The following is a 15,859-nucleotide window of genomic DNA, read 5'->3' as shown; positions in this document are numbered from 1 at the left end:
AAAAAAAAAAAAAGAAAAGAAAACTGGAAATTTTTTAAAACCCATCTACCTTTATTTTATATGCATTGGTGCATTGCCTGGATGTATGTCTACATGAAGGTGTCAGATCTTGGAATTATGGACAGTTGTGAGTTGCCATGTGGGTGCAGGGATTTGAACCCAGGTCCTCTGGAAGAGCAGTCAGCGGCCCTGAACCATTGAGCCATCTCTCCAGCCCCAAACTGAAAGTTTTGATTTACATTTATTTGCATGTGTGTGTGAAACAGACAGACAGACAGATGAAAAAGAGAAAGATCATATGTAAAAATCAGAAGACAAATTGCAGGAGTCTGTTCTCTCTCTTAACCTTAATTGAAGTGCTTAGTGTCAAGCACTTTTGACAGCTGGGATATCTCTCCAGAGCACACCCCAAAAATCTTAAAATATAAAATCAATCCATTAAAAGTATGTTACTGGGGGCTGGAGAGATGTCTCTGCTCTTCCAGAGGTCCTGAGTTCAAATCCCACCAACCATATGGTGGCCCACTGTAATGGGATTTGATGCCTTCTTCTGGTGTGTTGGAAGACAGATACAGTGTACTCACATAAAATTAATAAATAAATATATTTTTTAAATATATGTTTCCAGCCGGGTGGTGGTGGCGCACGCCTTTAGTCCCAGCACTCAGGAAACAGAGGCAGGCGGATTTCTGAGTGAGTTCCAGGACAGCCAGGGCTATACAGAGAAACCTTGTCTCGAAAAATCAAATATGTGTGTGTGTGTGTGTGTGTGTGTGTGTGTGTGTGTGTGTGTGTGTGTGTTTCCGATGTGAAGTATGCAATAATTTCTTCACAACCAACTAGACAGGCACAGGCATAAACAGAGTCATCCCAACTCTGACCACCAGAGGGCACGCCAGGCTTAGTTAAAGCTCCATTGCTTGTGGGTTTGGCTTCCCCAAACTCCTTACACCCTTTCAAGGTAAGGACTCCTAAAGTAGGCCCTATGAAATGGAGAAGTTGGGTGTGGTGACCCACTCCCAGCGCTTGAGGGTGAAAGGCAAAAGGGTCAGGAGTTCAAGGACAGCGTCTACAACAGTAGTTCTCAAATTCTGAATCCCAGGACGGGAGGGGACATCGAATGACCCTTTCATAAGGGTGGCCTATCAGATATCCTGCATATCAGATATTTATGTTACAACTCATAACAGTATCAGAACTACAGTTATGAAGTAGTAACGAAAATAATTTTATGATTGGGGGTCACCACGATGAGGAATTGAATTAAAGGATCACAGCATTAGGAAGGGTGAGAGCCACCGATCTAGGATTTAGTGAGTTCAAGGCCAGCCTGGGCCAAAGTGATTCACACACACACACACACACACACACACACACACACACACACACACAAAATGCAGCTTAAACAGAGATACCCTGCTTGGTGGACCATGCTACTCCCAAAAGTCATGGGATTTTTTTAATGAAAGTCCCATGCCAGGTGCAGGATACCTCCCTAGGAGCCCTTGGCTGTGCAGCCCCTAAAAACTCCGAAAATTGTAGAGGCTTGTCATTAGCCACACATGAGAACTAGACAGTAAGGCCCTGCTGCAGAAGACACGGAGAAACCAAGCTGGAAGTGGTGTGGAAGTGTCCTTCCCGCTGGCTAGAGTTCATGGTGCTGCTGAAAGGTAGTGGTGTGCAGGCTGCTGAGGGAAAGTTGTCTGCGATCGCACTCAGCTACAGCTCTGCTTGCTGTGGTACTGGCCCACAGGCAAAGTGTGTGCAGTGCTTTGGGGATGCCGTGAGTGCTCCACATGTAACCAACCGCTTTCTCCTCGGATCTGAGGCCCGATCCGTACCGTGGGACTCATACCTGGTAACTATAAACCTAGCCAAAAATTTATGGCTGAAGGATCATGGGCCCTATGAGGAAATCTATTACTGATGTTTTCCTAAACAAACATGTAGTCAAACTGCCTTCTAAACATTTCTGTTTATACCCACAGGCTAATGCAGCTCTCAGCCTTGGCCGGACAAGTCTCTTCTAGAAACAAGCAGCAGTTAAAGCAGAAACTCATAAACAGCTAAGAAGCTGAGAATAAGGGAATGTCTAGTGGTCAGACCTAAACAAGACATCTCTATCACCACAGGAAAGGTTGTAAGAACCAGAAGACAGAGAAGAGAACCCCAAAAGGCTGGGTTTGGATATGACGCGGCCATTGCAATCACGGACACTCAGCGACCATGGCTACCTGCACAAGACCTTCCCCCAAACAACGCCCAAAAGACATGAAAGCAGGAAGGGGACTGCATTGGGAAAGGGATGGGAGTCAGCAAGAAGGGATAAGAGAAGTTAAAGGGGAGCCGGGTCGTGGTGGCGCACGCCTTTAATCCCAGCACTCGGGAGGCAGAGGCAGGTGAATTTCTGAGTTCGAGGCCAGCCTGGTCTACAGAGTGAGTTCCAGGAGAGCCAGGGCTACACAGAGAAACCCTGTCTCAAAAATCAAAAAAGAAAAGAAACAAAGAAATCAAAAGGAAAGAAAAACTGAAAGGAAATGAGTTTGACGCCAATCCATTGTATAGAATTATTTTAAAATTAAAATTATAATAATAAAATATAACAGTGCCCTCCACATCAGAGCAAGTCTCCTGTCACATATTCATGACCCCTGAGAACTGCCAGTGTACAGAGGGAGAGAGTGAGGCAAGAGCATCTTACTAGTGTTAGAAAAACAGCTTTGCCCTTGGAGATCAATGGGGGGAGGGGGGCGAGACCACTGAAAACACTCCCTCACATACCTGCAAATTCTATTTTGAGCATTCCAGCTCTCTGTTTTCAATTCTGACCTCCAGTTAACTCGGCGCTCCTCAATGACAATTACTGTCAAATCATTTTTTTTATTATTGTGAAATATAATACACACATAGGGTAGCTGCTCTGTGTGCCAGATTGCTAAAAAGAACAATGGAGCCCAGACTTGGTGGTAGAGCCCCTGCCTAGAATCCCCCAATGAGGGGCTGTGGGTGTGGCTCAGTGGTAGAGCCCCTGCCTAGAGTCCCCCAGTGAGGGGCTGGGGTGTGGCTCAGTAGTAGAGCCCCTGCCTAGAGACCCCCAGTGAGGGGCTGGGGGCGTGGCTCAGTGGTAGAGCATCTGCCTAGAATCCTCCAGTGAGGGGCTGGGGGCGTGGCTCAGTGGTAGAGCCCCTGCCTAGAATCCCCCAGTGAGGGGCTGGGGGCGTGGCTCAGTGGTAGAGCCCCTGCCTAGAATCCCCCAGTGAGGGGCTGGGGATGTGGCTCAGTGGTAGAGCATCTGCCTAGCATCTCAATATCACAGTGAAGGGCTGGGGATGTGGCTCTGGTTGAGTTGGGTCCTAAATTCAATCCTCTGTGCTACAAACACAATAAAACAATAAAAAAAATAAGCAAACCCTCTGTCCTGACAGTTATAGCAAAGTCCTCAGAGTTAGTCTTCACCGTACTAGGCTGGTTCATATGTCTTCCCCAAACTAGTAATCACTGTGGCCAAGGAAATCCTACAATGATTGGCTCTGTCTGGATTTTGCCTTCTTCCCTGGAGCTGCTGATAGGGTATAGTCAGCTTTATTCAAATAAAGTCAATTGGAACTAAATTGCATGGGAATGGGGCTGAGTATGATGGTACACACCTGGAATCCACTTGGAAGGTGAAGGCGGGAGGATAGAAGTTCAAGGCCAGCTCTTGCTGTATAGTGAGGTCAGCCTTGACTGGCTTACATGAGACCCCCGTCTCAAAAAAATGGAGAAGAGGAGGAAGAGAGAAGAGGAAGGAGGAAGGAGAAGGAAGATGGGAAAGAGAAGGCAGTGGGAGGAGGAGGTGGGGAGCCATGTCGCTTTTCAGAAGAGATTTTTTTTTTTTTTTTTTTAGTTTTATTACGTTTTACATGTGTGGGGCGGAGAGGGGATGTGGGGGTGTGCACGCGCAGGTAAATCAAAGAACAACTTTCTGGAGTTGCTTCTCTTCCACAGTGTGGATACTGGGGATTGAACGCTGGTCTTCAGGGTTGGCAGCAAGGGCCTTTAACCCTGGAGCCAACTCTCTAGCGGAGAAGAGCACTAAAGAGAGTGCGCAGTTATGTATGAAAGTCCTAAGATGGAGCTTGCCCCGTAAGTTCAAAAACAGTAAATCCATTTCTGCCGCAGTGCAGAGTGTGCCCAAACCTGCATGCGGAAGGAACACTGCTCCTTCACCCCTGTCCCTTAGTGTCCCGCGCCCTCTCCAGCCTACGCAGGAACTTCCTCTTCCTTACCCAGCTGTACCGTCTTCCACCTGTCCATGGTCGCTGCGCACGTATCTCTCATTAGTTCTCTGTTCCCTTTACAAGTGGGTGTGATGGAGCTAAAGCATATTTACTTGACAGAAGCTTAATTATTCATCCGCAGGAACCTGCACAGGGAGTTAAGAGAGGCCACGGGTCAGGGTGGGGTGGAGACGGGTGGACAAGGAAGGTTCGGGGAGGCGGGGTCCACAGTGGGGCCACACAGTGGAGGGGCATGGGATATGGCAAAGCAAAGGGTTGTGGAATACAGGTGGAGTAAAGAGATCGGGGTGGAGAGAAGTGGGAACTTGGTGTGTCAGGAAAAGGAGAGAGGAAAAGGAGGAGGGAGGGTTGGGAAGGGCGGGAGTGGAAGGAGAGACTACGACAGGAGCTGGGACGCAGAGAACAGTGAATCAGATGGTTCAGGAGTGTACATATGGGAGTTCAGAGACTGGAGGGAAATCACGCCCGGCGGGCTCCAGACTGCCAAGGAAGTCTGGGACAGGGGCGTGGCTGGGGGTGTGCATTACATCGGATTCCCCCACCCCTTGAAGTTCCAAGTCTTCTTTAGTCCCTCCTCCTCTTCGGGAGTAACAAGCCCACCTTCCAATCAGAGCCGCGGGCTGGGCAAAGACCAGCCAATGGAGTGGCAGAGGTGGAGCTGGGGAGGGGGCTTACACGGACATGGGAGGGGGACGCTGGGCATCGAGGGCTCTGGAACCACGAAGGGCGAGCCATGGCGTTGGGGCTGCAGCGCGTGAGGTACAGGGCTTCGGGGATAGGATGATGGGGACTGGGGGCTCTCTTTGACGGGGGCTTAAGGGAACCCCTCATCTCTGGGGTGTGGCTCAAGTTGAGGACACTCTGAGGCGCGCGATTGGGGGCACATTCCCGATGAGCCCTCCACCCTAGAGGGTTGCAGGGTATCTGGGATTTACCCCCAGAGCTCCAGCTGTCCCGCCCCCCTCCTCTGGAATGGCTTTGGGGTTATGAGCTGCGATTCCCTGATACATCGGGTTCAATCCTCCATCTGGCTGGGGGTGAAACTCCAAGTTCCTTATGGATTGGAGGTGGTAGCGGTTGAGCAGTGGCCTCTCTTCCAAGAAAGTCTTTTCCTCCAAATCCCTAGTCTTCCTTGGCAGTCTAGCTCTTGTGATGTTAAAGGGGGATCCCCAAACTGAGGTTTCTAGGGGGTCCCTGAAAGATTCTACTTCTGAATTCCAGAAGAGAGGTTAATTTTACCATGCCCTTTCTAACAGTCTCCCAAGCTTCAAAATGCTCTAAAATGACATGGGGGGAGGGGGTCCTCATAAGAGGCTGTGTGGGACCTAACCAAGATCTTCTTTCCTTTCAAAAAATGGGATGATAGCTGCTGGGGAAGGAGATTCACGCCTGTAAAGCCAGTACTTGGAAAGCTGTAGGAGAATGGTGCTTTCACAGCCAGCCTGGCCTACATGACAAGATCCAGACCAGCTTTGGTCTACGGATAGATCTTGTCTCAAAAAAACAGCATTAAATAAGTAGGGTCGCCCCTTTTCAGTACCAACGGAACAAACCTGAGCCACTTCCCACAGCCTGGTTCTGTGTCTATTTCATCTGCCTGGAACCAGTCTGTAACTGAGGGAGGAGGGCCCCACCCAAACCCTATTTGACGGACATCCTTCGGAAAGGTGCCCTGGCTAATCAAGGGAGGGAGGCAGCGCCCTCCTGTGGCTGGAGACAGATGGGGTTGTTGTAGGAAGAAGTGGGTTCTGTGTCCACCTTGCAACAGGTGCAGAGGCTGTGGGACCATAGCCAGTGGAGCCCATTCCGCCAGGTTGCCACAGGAGACCCCAGAAAAATTCCCTAGACTCTTGGCATTCCCTGTCTAAACTGGTGCATCCCTCAAGCCTCACCCGTCCCTTCCCCCTGGCTTCCTAGATCTGATTGGTTTTTCTCTACACCCAATTCTTACCCTCTACCTCAATCTACCCAGGCTTCCCCTTTTCTGGCCCTGTCTGGCTCATCTATTCCAACTTCTGGCCCTGAGCCCACCAGGGAACTCAATCCCCACCCCTTCTAAGCCATCTCTGGTGCGGCCCGTGACAGCGCCCCCTTATGGTTGTGTGAGGGGCCTCTCCTAACTGAACTAGGGTGTCGTCGGTCCCCCCCCCCCCCCCCCCCCCCCCCCCCCCCCCCCCGCCCCCGTCAGCATCCAAGGCCAGCCCTTTCCTGTGGTGTCATCCCACACCGCCGCACACCCATTCATAACTCGCACCCGCCTCACAGCTGAGCTCCGGGCTCCTCCTGCACCCCCAGGATGGTAGTTGGCATCAGAGGGGGCTTGGGTGAGGGTGAGTGGTTACCTCTGGCGCCGTGTGCCCCCTTCCTTCTTCTAGCTTCCGCCTCCAAGCCATCCTACTCTTTGTGGGGACTATTCATAGGAGATCAAGAATGAGCACACTGCCCTGAGTACCCACCTGAGAGCAGGGTTTCTGGGGGCGGGGGGGGGGGGGGGGGGGGGGGAAACAGGACTAATAGCTAGACACCCCACCGAATGAGAACAAGTTGGATCAAGGTCAGAGAGACTCCCCACTGATCCCTACCTACCCCAAGTCCTTTCTCCAACCCAAACCTTGTCCCCTGGCCTCTCAGGTCACCTCCAAGCAATATCAAAGGGTCTCTGCCCAGATGAAAAGCTAAGCCTCCACCACACCTCAAACCCCCTAAAGTTTTGGCAAGCCCTCCAGTACCCAGCTAAGAGTCAGAGAGAGGCTCAGAATGTGAAAAGAGGGACTGTCTTCATTCCCTGAGCTGTTCAGGGTGAGAAAGAGATAGGGTCTTTTCTCTCTTGGCTAAGACACCACTGGGCCCCAAGTCCCCCTTCCCAGGCCTCACCCTGGGCCCCTAGGCTCCACCCTCTGTTCTCAGCTAGAACACGGAGTGAAGGTGGCAACGTTCCAGGCGCACGTCCCAGGCTGGGCATGCTGCCAAGAGGTTGGCCCAGAGCTGGGCCGGCCAGGGAAATCCGCAGCGATACTGAGACAGGAGGAAAGGACTTAGGCCACCAGGCAGAGAGGAATAGACAGGGGTCCCTTGGGTGGTGGGCGCACCCTCTTGAAGAATAGCATTTTAGAACACAGACCCTAAAGTCAGGGTTCAAATCCCCAAGCTCCCACTTCCTGGCTGTGTGATCTTGGCCCCGGGATTTCCCTCCCAGAGCGCCAGCTTCAAGTCTCCCAGTGAAGAGACAGATCTCTCTCCTACACCACACACACACACACACACACACACACACACACACTGAGGTGCCTGAAATCAAGAGGCCTGGCTCTCCTAGGGGTCACTGTGCGGCCTCGGGCAATTTCTGTCACCCATCTGAGGTAGCTTCCTAAGCAGGAAGGTAATGATGGGTGCATGGTGGGTGTGAAGCTTACCCGAGAGGCAACCGAGCAAGGCAGACTAGAATGGGCATGAGATTACCACCTGAGCCACTCAGGCTAGCCCTGTCATTGCTCTGGGCCTCGGCCTCTGTCTGAGACAGGCTAACCTTGAACTCATTACGTTTTGAGGATGACCATGAACTCCTGCTCCTTCTGCTCCCACCTCCTTAGTGATGGACTTGCAGGCAGGTACCATGCCCTATGCATGTAGCTCTGCTAGGCAAATGCTCCTCCAACTGAACTACATGTTTCTCAGGCCCTGTTTCTATCTTTAAAAACAAACAAAAAAAAAATGACCTTATTTATTTCTGGACCTGTGTGTATAGGGGAGGAGGTGTGCATGTTTGTCTTTGAGAGTGTGTGAAGGTCAGAGGTCAGTTCTCTCCTCCACTGGGTAGGTTCTGGGAATCGAACTCAAGTGGTCAAGCTTGGCCCTGTTCCTACCTTCTCAGAAGGGAGATAATCACTTCTGGTCCATGTGGTTGCCGTAAAGTAGGAATGGGGGCCTGTAGTTTCTAAGTGTGTAGCACACCTCTGAGGTTATTTCATTCCTTTGAGATGTTTGTGTAAAAGCTGGGCATGTGACTACACTCTCATAGTCATACACACACATAGTTGCATGCATGACTAACTGCACACATGTAATCGGCACCCATAGGTTTCTCCAGGGTACAAGAGACTCAATCAGACTAGAGCCTTTGGTTACTGACCCTGGCCAGTTGCCAAGCTTCACTTCCTAAGCCTCTGGCATATATTAACTCATTTAATCTTCAGTCCACTGTAGGAATCCATCATGGTCCTGTGAGCCTAGCACTCGGGAAAGGGGCTGAGGCAGGAGGATCATGAGTTTGGGGCATATCTGAGCTACCCAGTGAGACTTTGTCTCCCAGCCTCATCTCACATTGCCCCACACCTAAACAAACAAACAAACAAACAAACAAACACCCTCTGAGGAGCTGGAGGCTATTACTGTGCCCAGGGAGGTGAAGCAACCTGCCCAAAGACACTTAGCTAAGGAGCTACGGCAGTAGTGGTGTCAGAACTGGAACCGTGACCCAGAAGAAGCAGCCCCCACTCTGTTTCCCAGCAAGGCCAGAAAGGCAATGAGAGGCCCATACTTCCCGTCAGAACATCCGGAGAACAGGCTGAGAGGGGAAGGAGGGTCCCCTCTACAGCCACCAGCTGGCTCCTTCTATGGAGGAAGAAACTGCCACCCTAGCCTAGAGAGTAGGATTACAGAGCTCAGCTGCTTGGGAGGTGGGGCGCCGGCCCCACCCCCACCCCATTCCCCTTCTCTCTCCCAGTTCCCTCTGTCCCAGGGCCCCTAGCTCAGTGAGGCCCGCCCACCCCCACCCTCTGGGCAGGAAGACAAACAGGGCTGGAACAGTACAGTACAGGACGGAATGTCCTCTGGGCAGGCCCCTGCCCCCACCAGCCAAGTGGGAGTTCATAGGGGCGCCCCCTTGGCTCCTCCAATACTAACTAGGCCCGCCTGCCCCATTCTGGGCCTCTCACCGCCTTGCACTTATGGCTCCTCCACCCCACCCCACCCCCGCACCCAGACTAAAACATTTTGTAGCCCTCCCACCCCCAGAAGTGGCCTCTGCGCCCCAATTGAAGGCGTTTAGGAAGGAGCAGCCTCCTTCCTATATCCCACAGCCGACTTTCTGGGGGTAGGGGACAGACATCACATGCAGCTGGTTAGAGACAAGCTTGAAAACAAGAACCTCACTGACTGGGCTCAGCCAGGTACTGGTTATGTGATCTCTTGGACTACACCTTTCAGAGCCTCAGTTTCCCCTTTGTGCCCCATTGAAGCCAGGCATGGTGACATGCCTATAGATTTTTAATCCCAGTACTCAAGATCAGAAGCTTAGGGTCATCCTTGGCTTGGGCTACGTGAGAACCTGTCTCAAATAATAACTGGGTGCAGTGGCACACACCTTTAAACTCAGGAGGCAGAGGCAGAAGATCTCTGAGTTCAAGGCCAGCCTGGCGTACAGAGCAAGTTCCAGGACAGCCAGGGCTACACAGAGACACCCTGTCTCGAAAATAAACAAACAAACAAACATTAATAATAATAATAACATCCCCTTGGGGCTCTTCTGAGGGTCAGATTATGCTTACATATGACACATAGGCTGATCAACTGCGGTCTTATGGGTTAGAAATATTGCCGGGCAGTGATGGCGCATGTCTTTAATCCTAGCACTTGGGAGGTAGAGGCAGGTGGAATTCTGAGTTCGAGGCCAGCCTGGTCTACAGAGTAAGTTCCAGGACAGCCAGGGCTACACAGAGAAACCCTGTCTCGGAAAAAAAAAATGTGTAATTGACAGATATTAATATTACTGATGAAAGATCTCTGACACGCACGTGCACACACTTGGAAAAGTCAGGTTATTTGAAACGTATTAAAGTGTAGAGGTGCAGGGCAGAACACAGGGGTTGGTTTGCTGTGTCACCCTTAGTGGGGCCCTGCCCCTCTTAAGGCCCCTTTGGTGTGTCGTTAGACTTTGAGATATCTCTGTCTTTGAGAATCAGCTTGAGAACGGGAAACTGGGAGGGAAGGGGGCCTGGGAAGCTGGGGCTCTCAGAGCTCCATCTCTCCCTTGGACTCCAGCCAGCTCTACCACCCCCTCCCACCGGGAGGCCTCCCTGTCCCCCAGGCGGCGTCTCTAGTTCGGGAAAAGAGCTACAGCTAAGTCCCGGAGAAGACAGAGGGCCTTAGGGACACAACCTAGGGGAAAAGCCTGGAGCAAAACCCCGCAGGGAGGGCCACATGGACTGGGACCAAGACAGGTAAAATTTGGGGCAAGGAAAGGGGATCCAAGGGGAGAAACTGCCAGGCCCAGAGATGTCGCCGGAACGCCAAGCGGAGGGGTCCCACGTGCGACCTGTCGCGTGCCATCTCCTTTCCACAGGTCGAGCACCGAGCTGCGGAAGGAGAAGTCGCGGGATGCGGCTCGCAGCCGGCGCAGCCAGGAGACGGAGGTGCTGTACCAGCTGGCGCACACTCTACCCTTTGCGCGCGGCGTCAGCGCGCACCTGGACAAGGCCTCCATCATGCGTCTCACAATCAGCTACCTGCGCATGCACCGCCTCTGCGCTGCAGGTGAGCCCGCAACGCCCCGCCCCGGTCGCGGAGGCCCCGCCCCTGGGAAGCTTGTCCCGCCTCCCTAGCCGCGGGATCCGATCTCAAGGCGAGGCCCCGCCCCTTCGAATGCTGGACCAGTCGGAGCCCTGGGTTCAGAAAGACCCCTGGGAGGCCTCACCCCTTAGAATCTAAGAGCGGCCCCTTGAGGCTTTAAGCTTTGTAATTTTGCCCCCTTATTTGTTGAGTTTTTTGGTTGTTGTTTTGTTTTGTTTTGTTTTGTTTTTGAGACAGGAACTCACTGTAGCTCTGAATGGCCTGCAACTTGCTATGTAGACCAAGCAGGCCTTGAACTCACAGACATCTGTCTGCCTCCTCCCCCTCCTCCCTCCACTCACCCTGCCTTTGAGTGCTGGGATAAAAGGAATGAGCCACCACATCAGCAATTTATGTGTTTGTTTTCTTTTTTGCCATACTGGAGACTGAACCCAAATCCAAGGAGTGTCGTACCCAAACACTGTACCACAAGGCCACACACCCCCAGCCCCTCACTTCTAGGCAGGTGCTCTACCACTGAGACATGTAGGACCCCAGCCAGCCCCTCACTGGGAGATTCTAAGCAGGAGCTCTACCACTGAGCCACACTCCCAGCTTTTTTTTTTTTTAACTCTTATTTTGACATATGGTCTTATTGAGTTGTTCAACTGGCCTTGAACTAGCTTGGTAGTTCCCGCCTCCCTAGGCAAGACTTGCATGTTTTAGCCTCCTGCCTCAGCTCATAGCTCCCATGATTAGCTAATCCTTGTCCACCCCAGGAGGCTCTACAACCATTGTTTTCAAAATTCTTTAGAAGTCTCTATTCTCTCCCTTCTGTAGTTCTATTTCTTATTTTCTTAATACCAACCCAAGAAAGTGCTTGCATGCTCCCCACCCCCCAACACATACACCCCTTAGAACCCTAGAAATTTGAAGGCTTATTAAAGCGGCTCTGCCCATTAAATTCCCTTGCCCCATAGAATTCTGGGGGAGACTTTGCTCCTTTAGAATTCTGCCGGTTGTCCTCTGACCTCCACATCCACAGGAAACAATCAAACAAATAAAATGTAATGGAACTCTGTCTTCTGAAAGTCCCTGACATTTTAGTGTTCTGCCCATCTGGCAGATCATCCATATCCTCCCTCAGGAATTCTAGAAACCGTGCCCACAACTCTGGAATTTTAAGTGGCCCTAGGCCACCTTGGAATGTCAACTCCTCAGAGTTCAGTCTTAGAATCTGGGAGGATTATGCCCCCTCTGGGAGTCCATATTCCTGTTTCCAAAGCTTAGTGGCCTTGCCCTCTTCCTTGGGACTCCAAGACCCTAGAATTTTCTCCCACCCACCTGGCCATTTCTATGCATTCATGTGGGCAAGGAAAGGTGGAGGGAAACTAGCTAGGGTAGATCCATGACTGACCACAGCTGCTCCATCCTCCCTCTCCCCGCCGGCTTGGGCACCAGGGGAGTGGAACCAGGTGGGAAAAGGGGGAGAACCACTGGACGCCTGCTACCTGAAGGCCCTGGAGGGTTTCGTCATGGTACTCACCGCCGAGGGAGACATGGCTTACCTGTCGGAGAATGTCAGCAAGCACCTGGGCCTCAGTCAGGTGAGCTGCCTGCTCTGTGCCTGCCACACCCCCACTGGTGATTGGGATGGGGCCTGGAGGGCACCGTGGTTTCCCCCACACAACCTTAGTTCTTCCTTTAAGGACAGAAGGAAGAGAGGAATACCACCAGACAAAGGGTCAAAGTGTGTTAGGACAGGCTAGATGTAAGAAGTATGAAGCTGAGACCTGACCCAGCCTGGGAAGAGAGGGACTCAGAGCGTCTTAGAAGAAAAAACAGCTCGGTTGAAATTTAGTGACATAGCCAGTCATATGGATATGACAGGAGGGTCAGGGAGGATCAGGAGTGGACGTGGAGAAGTGCTGGCACAAACAAAGGCCCAGAGGTGAGGTGAAAAGGGAATGCTTTGGAGAAATGACTAAAGTGATTTCTGGACAGAGGACAGCAGAAGTTGTGGCGTGGGGGGAGTGAGACAGGTCAACGGGTAGATAATGTGTGTCCAAATAAGAAGGTTTGTCTCTGGGTCACTGGGGAGCCATGAAAGGAGTCAAAACAAGAGGGAGGCTGTGTTACAGAGCCAGAATCGTATTTACAGTTTAGAAAGGGAATTGATTTAGAAAGGCTAGAAGTTAAAGAATCAGCAGGGAGTGGACACAAATCTCAGGCAGGAGAAAAGGAGCTGGGCAAGACATTTGGGGACTAGAACTAACTTTTAATTCATCCTTAAAGTGAATCCTATATGAGACAGGTTGTGTTCTTTTTTGTCTTTCATGTAAATGGCTGTGCAGTGGACCTCTGTTCCTCCTCCCTGATACATAACCCCACTCCTGGTACCAATTTCTCTGTGAGTGTGAGCTCTCAGAGTCAGACAAGTGACTCCCCTGAAGTCCCAAACTAAGAAGTGGTAGAGCCAACCATCAAACCTAGCTACAATAGGTGTTATTGGAAGTGTAATGTGTCATCCAGACACCATTGGGTTTGTTCCCACTGTGGACACCTTTTCATGTGTCCCCTCCTCAGCGCCACTAGGCTCACTTCCTAAACTGAAACAAGGAACAGATTCTTGGACCTGTGACTCACCCCAGGGCCTTTGCATGTGTGACTCCTGTTTTTATTTTTGTTTTTTATTACTAGAAAAAGTCTCATTTATCTATTTTATGTGTATGTGGGGGGCCCTGAGTGTGTGTGTGTGTGTGTGTGTGTGTGTGTGTGTGTTTGTGTGTACATGTGTGTGTGCATGCATCATGTGCATTGCAGGTAAATCCTGAATATACAAACATATATCACATGTATTGCAGGTGCCCTCAGAGGTTAGAAGGGGGTATTGGATCCCCTGGAACTGGAATTGCAAGCAGTTGTCAGTCACCTGATATGGGTCCTGAGAATTGAACCCAGATCCTCTGTAAGAGCAGCAAGTGCTCTTAACTAATGACCAGTCTGAATTTCTCTATCCTCCCACCCTACTCCATCTTTTTTGGTTTTGGGTTTGTTTGTTTGTTTGTTTGTTTGTTTTTGAGACAGGGTTTCTCTCTATAGCCCTGGCTGTCCTGGAACTCACTCTCTAGACCAGGCTGGCCTGGAACTCAGAAATCCATCTGCCTCTACCTCCCAAGTGCTTGGATTAAAGGTGTGTGCCACCACTGTCCAGCTCATGACTCCCATTTTTAAAGTATTTGCTTACTTCAGAGAGCCACAGACTTACTTCACTTACTTTGTTGAGCTCTTACACACTCCCCCTTTCATACAATGTCTCATATAGCCCAGGCTAACCTGAAACCCATTACATAGCAAAGGATGACCTTGAATTTCTGATCCTCCTGCCTCCATGCCCCCATTACTGGGATTATAGGTGCTTGACACAATGCCCAGACATTGTGTTTGGTATCAAATCCAAGGCCTGGTCTGCATTAGGCAGGCACTCTACCAACTCTAGCTTAACATATTTATTTTTTTAAATATTGACTCCTCAATGAACTATCCAGAGCACTGTCATTAAACTAGCATTTTATTATCATGTGACCACAACCAGATGCCTCCCCATGGACATATATGCACAAATACCACTCAGTAAACCCTGAAAAAAGCAAGATCCATATGATCTGTCCAGTCATTTAGAACAGGTCCTAGTAAATATTAGGTGCTGAATGAATGGTTGCAGAATGAATGAATGAAGAGGCTAATGACATCACCTAGACTCCTGGTTTGGGGCAGAAGTGATAAGTAGAGAAAGGAGTTCAGGAGTCTTGTTAAGTGTGTCTCCATCCATTAAACTCTCTATCCCTCTCCCCCTAACCCCACCCCACAGCTGGAGCTCATCGGGCACAGTATCTTTGATTTTATCCATCCCTGTGACCAAGAGGAACTCCAAGATGCCCTGACTCCCAGGCCAAGTGAGTGCCTACCGTTCAGGGTAGGAAATTGACCTGGGCTTCCCCTTCCTGATCTGGAACATCTGCATAGAGAAAAGTGGACAGAGCGAGCTACACCCTGGGAGTCCCTTCCCTGGAGAGGATGTCCCTTCGCTGGTTCCAGGTCTCAACTTTGGAGATGAGGCTGAGCAGACTTAAGATTTTACTTTTGCCAGGTGTAGTGGCGCACACCTTCAAGTCCAGCACTCCAGGCAGAGGCAGGCAGATCTCTGTGAGTTCGAGGTCAGCCTGCTCTACCTGTCTCAGAAAGAAAGAGAGAGAGAGAGAGAGAGAGAGAGAGAGAGAGAGAGAGAGAGAGAAGGCATGCAGGCAGGCAAGGAGGGAGAGAAGGAGGAAAGAAAGATTTATTGATTTGATTTGATTTTAAGGGGGAGGGAGAGGAAGGGGCAGGAGATGATTGTGCACGTGAATACATGTGACTTCAGAGGCCAGAAATGGGTTTTGGAGTTACACATGGTTGTGAGCAGCCTAACATAAATTTGGGGATCCAAGCACAGGTCCTCTGCAAGAGGTAACAATAAACGCTCATAACGGTTAAGCCATCCCTGAGGCTGGGAGACTTTAATATTTACTTAATAACCTGCCCCCTCTCCATGCCTTCCCAGGCCTGTCAAAAAAGAAGCTGGAAGCGCCAACAGAACGTCACTTTTCCCTGAGGATGAAGAGCACACTCACCAGCAGGGGGCGCACGCTCAACCTCAAAGCGGCCACCTGGAAGGTAGGCTGGGCCTGGTCTCAGTAGGGCGGGTCTGACCCCTCCAAGTCTCATTCTCTGTTGGACCTGGGCTTTCCCAGGCTCGGAGATTTGGTGGAACTCTTTCAGACTGAGTTCAGTAGGGCATCAGAGGACCTATAAAATCGAGTATCCCGGGGCCAGACATTGAGGATGCAATCCTCAGCCTCGCGTATTAAATCTTGCAAGTTTCCCAAGGGTTGGAAGGAAAATGCCAGAGCTCCTCACGACTTTCAAGAATAATGAGAATCTTTTCTCCCAGTTCTCTATGGGACCCAGACACAGCAGGCATCCTAGCCCCTTGG

The 15,859-nt window shown here is 50.8% G+C and overlaps 1 protein-coding gene and 1 long non-coding RNA gene across 5 annotated transcripts in view; one reads left to right on the top strand and one right to left on the bottom strand.

Moving 5' to 3' along the window:
- Positions 1-3,880: 3,880 nt before the first annotated feature.
- On the bottom strand, positions 3,881-10,708 carry LOC116101714. Its single transcript, XR_004122901.1, has 3 exons — positions 10,594-10,708; positions 4,269-4,405; positions 3,881-4,074 (listed from the first exon to the last, which is right to left on the bottom strand). It is a non-coding gene; the product is annotated as an uncharacterized LOC116101714 (long non-coding RNA).
- Hif3a (hypoxia inducible factor 3 subunit alpha) overlaps positions 4,946-15,859 on the top strand; it is a 29,844-nt gene continuing 18,930 nt past the window's right edge. For 2 of the 4 annotated variants that reach the window (XM_031385469.1, XM_031385466.1), the window contains exons 1-6: positions 4,946-5,039; positions 10,621-10,811; positions 12,288-12,433; positions 13,181-13,236; positions 14,698-14,782; positions 15,427-15,539. In XM_031385469.1, coding sequence (XP_031241329.1) covers positions 4,962-5,039; positions 10,621-10,811; positions 12,288-12,433; positions 13,181-13,236; positions 14,698-14,782; positions 15,427-15,539 — 669 coding nt within the window. In that variant the 5' untranslated portion in view covers positions 4,946-4,961. Of the gene's footprint in view, positions 5,040-10,370; positions 10,499-10,620; positions 10,812-12,287; positions 12,434-13,180; positions 13,237-14,697; positions 14,783-15,426; positions 15,540-15,859 lie in introns of those variants that run through there. The other 2 variants (XM_031385467.1, XM_031385468.1) reach the window with 2 other exon arrangements.

The sequence above is a fragment of the Mastomys coucha genome, unplaced genomic scaffold (genome assembly GCF_008632895.1).
Source record: "Mastomys coucha isolate ucsf_1 unplaced genomic scaffold, UCSF_Mcou_1 pScaffold21, whole genome shotgun sequence".
Classification (NCBI taxonomy): Eukaryota; Metazoa; Chordata; class Mammalia; order Rodentia; family Muridae; genus Mastomys; species Mastomys coucha.
The sequence above is the reverse complement of the archived record's forward strand: the minus strand, read 5'-3'. Positions and strand labels throughout refer to the sequence as shown.